We start from the raw sequence: 7,364 nt of genomic DNA on the forward strand, positions 1-7,364 counted from the left end.
TCCTTTTTTATAGAAACATAACAAGTGTAAACTTTAAACAATTTGCGGCATTTAGCCTAAAACAATTTTGACAAGCAAAGAATTGAAAAACTATAACTTCCTGCTTAATAGTTTATCAATTATTAGCATAATTTTTCTACAATATTACCAAATAATTTATGATCATATCATATATGTCATAAATATATAAAATAGACATCACAATATAATATATATGAAACCAATAATTAATGTAACAATTTAGGGTAAAATACTTTCACCATCTAACTGTTAGTCATAATTTCACACGAGTCTATTATTTTTTGAAATAAACAATCTGTTCCAAAAAAATATCTTTCATTAGACACATAAGTCCAACCATTAATATTTTCATTAATTTAATGATGTGACAATATTACAAAGATAATTTTATCTTTCATTAATTTTAAAAATTATCACTATATAAATTATAATTTTTCATTTTTAATTTTTTTTCTTTCTTTTGCAACGAAAAAAAATCTCTTAAGCCACCAGCAGCTGACAACATCTAGTGCTCCCAAGAGTGCTCCCTTCCCTTAGGACCACCATATCAATGCTCGCCTCCCTTAAGACCACCATATTAATGCTCTTTTCCTTTGGGGAGCACCAGCCGTGGGTGGTTAACCAGCGAATGAGAGCATCGTCGGTCAATCACATTATTTAAGAGAAAAAATAAAAGAGAAAGAAGAAAAGCAATTTTATCCTTTTATATCTTTTGTTAATGGTTATTGCACTTTTGGGTCTCATTATCTATTTCGAAAATTAATAGACTTATGTGAAATTATGACAAAAAGTTAGAAGTAAGAGTATTTTATTTAATAATTTATTTATATAATAAATAAATAATAAATACAGTTTTTAAAGGCATATGTCTCACAATAACAGATTTTTAATATGCTTTTCCAAATATTGAAATAAAATCTCATCTATCATTAAAATAAACAAAAGATAAATAAGAAAAATCTATTATACTAATTAACTTTATTAATATTATTTACATATTGCTTTCAAAATGGAAATATCGATGGGCTTTGGATTGTCACACGCTAAGGAGTTGTTAGAAAAATAACCATAAAAACAAGAAATAATCCATAAAATAAAAATATTAATTAAAAATAAAACTAATTGGGTACTTACTTTTAAACAAGTTGCTACTTTATTTCACCTTTAGTGGATGGTATACAAAATTTATGGTGAATGACTAATAACAATCAATGCAGTAAAATGAAAATTGAATATCAATCAATCAAAAATTAATGATTTTGAGGAAGTAAATTGTTAACATTTGATATAAAATTATTTTAAATTAGTAATAACGTTTAATTTACTTGTTTTTCTTTTATTAGTATGAATGATTTTTGAAAAATTATTTTTCTTATATTAAAAATCAAAATTAGGGGCATATCACAGTGAATAAAATTTAACCTTGAATAACTTAATTGAAGTAGATAAATTTAGACTCAACTTGAATGATCTGTCGAATTCAACCTAATTTTACTTTAAAAGTCAACAATTTGAAGCTGGAAGTGATCCAATTTGAATGAGCCCAACGTCAAACATGAATAACCTGAATCCAAAGTGATCCAAACCCAAAACAGCCTTAACATGAAAATGAACTGAATTCGTTTTTCCCCAAAGTTACACGACCCAACTTGCCCAGTTATCAGCTCTAATAAAAAAAATTCAATTAATTTTAATTACTAATATATGTAAATTGTGAATGATTTTGAAACCTACAATTATTCTACGCTATATTACAACTATATAATATATATATATATATACTTGTACATAATCATATAAATAAATATTATATGAGTTATGATATTTGTTATTAATAATTGAGTAAATAATTAATGAAATAATTTAATTTTTCAAACAAATAGGCAAATATATATCAATTATTGTATAAACTGGCATAGAAGAAATAAAAAAATTGTATAAAATTGATTATTTGTGTTTTCTATAACTATGTATTTAAATAACATTGACATTATATTAATATCCAAAAACATATAAGTATTAAAATTAGACCGGACCGACAATTAGATAGTTGAACCGGTGACTTGGTCAGGAGATTGAATCATATACGCAAATGACCAAGTCAAACCTGATTAACTTCCCAAGCATTAATTTAGTACTGACTCAGATGACTAACCTGATTTTGCTCCTATTTACGTAGGAGTCTAAGACCTCCATTTTAACCCTTTTCTTTTACTTCCAAGCCCCTTTTGCATCTTGAAAATTGTAAATAATACGTGGGAAAAAAATATTCTTAAAAGGTCCCTCTCTCTCTGTCTCTCTGTTTCTATATTTATTTATTTTACAGATGACTGCTGTCCTCTCCTTCCTTTTATAGTGGAGAATGAGACAGCAAAAGGTGACGTAGCAGCTTCCAAAGTATTTCTAATTTATCTTTCTCTTTTCCATGGGAACCAAACTTGGGAAGCATAAGTAAACAGTGTGTGTCTTCTTTACTTCTTTCAAGACTTTCACTAGCAAGTTGAAACAAAAGAGAAAAAGACAAAAGAAACTCACCATCATCTGGCCTTTTTACAACATCTGCATGTTGCCATGCCCATGTATATGTTTATTGGCATTCCATTAACCCACATCAACCACTACTTTTCCTTTTTAGTGGGGGGCAGGGAAAAGATGAGCAATTCTACCTTTAAATCTTCACCATGCAAATCAGGTGTCCTCTGCCATTAACTGCAGTGCCACTTCCATGACTTCTATCCTGCAATGAAGCGTGGGGGAATCTCTTTCTCTGAATCATTTCTAAAAGGAGATCATATGCTCTGCTAAAAGTTAGTTAAAAGTTAAAATTACAAGGGGATAAATATGCAAATCTTCAAGGGTGAGAAGAAAATAGTATCAATATAGAGAAACAGCCAATGATTCAACACTTCTATGCCTCTGATCATGAATTCGGTCCCTTAAGAGTTCAGCAAACATACCAATAGAGAACACCTGATTAGACGCTGAATTGCGGACAAAACATACAAACAGATTACTGAACTTTTATCCCTTTTCTATGTATATTTTGCAGATCTAAAAAGCAGGGGCGCATCAGATTGAATGCTTCAAGAACAAGGATGCAACTACCTATTTCTGATGGAAGGTGCCCTGCCATAGCTTCATGAAATCCCTAACGACCAAATCCCTCTAATGTTCTCTCCGGGCTAGATAGTAAGAGAGTTGCTCCTCCCAAAGAGGAGAAAAATTTTGTAAAGAGCTACAACATACTCAAAAGCCAAGCTGAAAGGAGGACCAGGATAATTCAATTTCCCAATATTTTCTGAGCTAATAAACAATTATAACTGATTTTGGAGAAAAACTGAAATAACTATAATGCTTCACCAATTTGATGTATTGAAATGAGGTCTAAAAATCAATCATGGAAACTACAAAACTGTATTGAGCTTATTGCAAGAGCTGAGGCAACTGCAGCAAATTTATCAACCTGAGACAACTTCTTGGTTCAATGGAATTCATCCATCATATAAAATAAGCTCTCCCTAAGCTTATTTTTTATGCGATCATAATCATATAATGGTACCAACTTCTATGTGTTTACTTGTGCGCAATTTTGTTCTGGCAAAGACTCCAATATGTCGTAGTGACCATACCCATGAAACAGCACATTAATGGGATTCTCCTTGTCCTTCTGGTACTCTTCACCATACTTTGCTATTTTTATCAAATTACTGGAGCTTCTAGGAATCATGTAGACTGAAATTGGAGTCCTGGGCCCATTGAATTGAAATGGTATGTCAAATACTGAAGTCAAGAAAAATACATGGAAAAATAAACAAAGAAAATGATTTAAAACATGGAATTCAAGTTCAAAGTCCAACTTTTGGCTTTTGGTAACAATACAATTTGTACAGTGCATAAGAAAAGATCAATTTCTGTTTTGCTTTGACATAATTCCATAGGATATCACCATCATTCTACACATAAAGCATATACCAACATAATGAACGAACAACCCAAAGCTCAGGCCGTAACCATCAAACTGCGGCCCAAACCTAGTTTCTTCAGAAAATATGCAAATTGACATGCTTGCTCCAGTATGCAAGGTTATGAATATAAAACAGAATGGTGTGATTTCAGCCTGGCAGGGGACCTCAACTATATCTTCTTGCTAATATTCAAATTATGCCTGCTATGACAACTCATTAATAGCATCAGACCATTTTAGAATGAGATATTTTATACGCTAATTTTCTCATTTGTTTGGAGAACAGATTTCAAAAATATTCATAGTCAAATTTCAAGTAGAAATAAAGATGGCTAAGATATAGCATAAAACTCACTTCAAAACATGAGAAGCCATCAGTATTTCAGGCTCTCCACCCCAAACACAGGGCTGTTGAATTTCCTTCACATAAGCATCAAAATCTCCCTCGATAAACCTGCACTTATTGACAGAAACCATAGGCTCAATAACACCTTCATACTTCATCAAACCATTAAAAAGGAAAGTATCCACTTTCCAGGATAACAAAAACAAAGCTTTACCATTCTGTTTCTTCCCGCCTCTTCAATAGCTCATTCACAACCTACAGAATTGAAAATTTGAAAAGAACACATTTTCAACTCCTATTACCATTTCTGGCTAAAAAAGGAAAATTTATCTGATTAAACAATGATAAGACTTGTTTTGAATTTCTTAGGTAACATTCGTTTTATATTTACATTTGCTAATAAATTCCCGACATGTGCTAAAACAAAATTTCATCTGATTAAACCAATGATAAGACTTATTTCGAATTTCTTAAATTAAGTTTGTCTTACATTTATACTTGCTAATAAATTCGCATGCTATGTGTTAACATTGTTAATTCAATATTAACTCCACATTGAGTTTTTAACTTTAACTCCTAATACCGAGTTATAACGATTTCAAAAATAAAAACGAAATTCACCTAAGGGAACCTCACCAAACTTACCTGAGCTCTCAATTCATCAGCGAGTTCTCTTTGATGATTCTCATCAGGGGCATCTTCCCCACTCCTCAAGCAAGCTCCATGAGCTATTGCTCTAAAAAGACATCGGCCATCCGCTAACACCCCTGCCAGCACCAATCAAATACTCATTCAAATTCAGCTTTTTTTTTTTGTTTAAGTAATGAAACTATATTTCACCAACAAACATTCGATAATTAGTTCAAACTAACCTGTAATCAATAAAACTATTTTCACCAACAAACATTCGTTAATTAGTTCAAACTAACCTGTAACCTTGCAATTATCTGCAGCAGCAGCCGAAGAAGAACTACTACTACTCTTCTCATCGGCGCTCAAGCGACTTATTAAATTTAACTCGGCGCCTTCGATTTTGTCATCGGCGTCGGGATTAACTTCGACGAATTCAATCATCGGCGCGATACAAGCGCAAACTCCAAAGAGAAGCCAAGCCGAGTCCGGCCGGTGAAGCCACCGAGCGGGTCTGGCATCCCAAGCCACATTCCAAGACCCTTCACCTTTCCTCTCCACATTCTTCCATACTTCCCCTCTCCTCCGCCCTCCTCCGCCACCGCCACATGGCAGGATGGCGTGCCATATAGACGCCGCACCGCCGTCTGAGCCGCCAAGCCGACAAGCCGTGGAGTGGTGCCGGCAACGCCGATTATCGGCTGATAAGTCGGCGAAATGTGTCGGCCAGTCCACTAGACGGCTGTCGTGGTGGTGAGCCGCTGAGCCGCCGTGGGCGATGAGAGAGAGTGAGTTAAGGATCCAAGGCTTGGGAGGTCGTGCGCACAATACTCCAAGCATCACCGAACTGTTACTCACTAAACGCCGATTATGGTACACGCTCTTAACCTACGCACCGGTTACATACATTCCAGCTCTCAGATAAATAAATTCCCCCAACTTTTTTGGCCTTTGCGGCGAGAAAGAGAAGAGGGTGGGGTCCAGCAGGAAAATGAGTTGGTAAAAGATTTCCAGATTGTTCCTCTTTTTCTGAATTTTCATATTTTGCTAAAATGTCAAAATGCCGAAATGACAAATATGACCTCATCAGCATTATTATGGCATTTAATATGTAAGGGGAGAAATGTAAATGTATCGATTGCGTTTGAGAAAATTTAGGTAATGGCACGTGCAGGTCAAATTAAAATATTCGGATCACGTGTTCGCTGGAAAGTTGGAGATATCGCCTTTTGATGGTACAGCAAGGGAAGGTGTTGCACGGTTTCAGTGGAACCGCACGCTTTTCGGGGGATACGTGGGGGCAGGAGAAACGAGTTCAGGAATGACTGAGGATATTTTAGTAAATTTTGCATTTGTCAAGCAATAAGGATCTTTTTGGTAGGCTTGCCGAATATTATTATCATTATATATTTTACAGTAAGCGGTGGGCAAAGATGGTTGTTGTTAAACCCATTGAATAATTGTGCGGAAGGATAACAAGGACAAGTAAACTTTCTATGATGAGAATGCGAGTGAATGAATCATTAGTGTACCAAAATTCTTACCCTGCGTAGTTGAACAATGAGGAAAAATGTATGTTGAAAAGACGCGAGTTTTTGTACGCAACCACACCCAGTCCAATCAAACAAGAAACACAATGCAAATATAGTAGGCTCACCAAACAAAGAATGCCGTATTTAATTTTTTGAACAAAGCAGTTTCAAAAGACGATTAAGCATTTACTCACCAATACTGATAGTTACTTATAATTGTTGTCACTTAAAATTTTCAAATCAGCATTTGAAGACCTGTTGATTCTAATAACTATAATAATGTGATATGATACAGGGATTCATTCTTAAATTTTGTCGTTACATTTTTAATTATTTGAGTAGATATAATTCACTATAAAAACATTGTCTCATTTGTGACAGAAAATTTTTTCATCACAACCGTTAGTTCATTAATTATGCCATTAATAACTTCTAATTGTTCATACAATTGTGGAGTATTTTAGTTTGGTTAAAGTGAAAGTATATATAACCATTCTAATGGTCTGTCGTTTTATCTTGTAGCTCAAGAAGGAAGTAATGCTTTTGTCGGTGAGCATTGGAATCACGTGGAGTAGGTATTGCTTGAAATTTGACAAAATGTTCAATTTAGGCATATTTTAGATCTATTTATTAACAATTGTATTAATTCATGCACATGCTTGAAATTATGTTTCATATGGTGGAAAATCTTGTAAAATGTTACAATCTAATTTGTTATTAGTATCTTTTTCAATGAAATAGAGAATTATACATATAAATTGTTGTATTTTCATGTAATTAATGAAAACAGAATATTAAAATTTATAGATGTAAATTATCTGTGATCAGTTGTCTAACTAATGACAGATTAGATAAGTTGTGGAATTTTTTA

General features: G+C 33.5%; 1 protein-coding gene across 1 annotated transcript; it reads right to left on the bottom strand.

The window, feature by feature from the left end:
* Window positions 1-3,280: 3,280 nt before the first annotated feature.
* LOC110425600 (uncharacterized) lies at window positions 3,281-5,943 on the bottom strand. The gene is made up of 5 exons (XM_021440516.1): window positions 5,261-5,943; window positions 4,977-5,098; window positions 4,546-4,586; window positions 4,341-4,439; window positions 3,281-3,767 (listed from the first exon to the last, which is right to left on the bottom strand). The coding sequence occupies exons 1-5, from the start codon at window positions 5,799-5,801 to the stop codon at window positions 3,587-3,589; spliced, it is 984 nt and encodes a 327-aa protein (XP_021296191.1). The 5' UTR covers window positions 5,802-5,943; the 3' UTR covers window positions 3,281-3,586.
* Window positions 5,944-7,364: the final 1,421 nt, after the last annotated feature.

This window comes from Theobroma umbraticum, unplaced genomic scaffold, assembly GCF_002168275.2.
Source record: "Theobroma umbraticum cultivar Fairchild unplaced genomic scaffold, ASM216827v3 scaffold_81.0, whole genome shotgun sequence".
In the NCBI taxonomy this organism is placed as follows: Eukaryota; Viridiplantae; Streptophyta; class Magnoliopsida; order Malvales; family Malvaceae; genus Theobroma; species Theobroma umbraticum.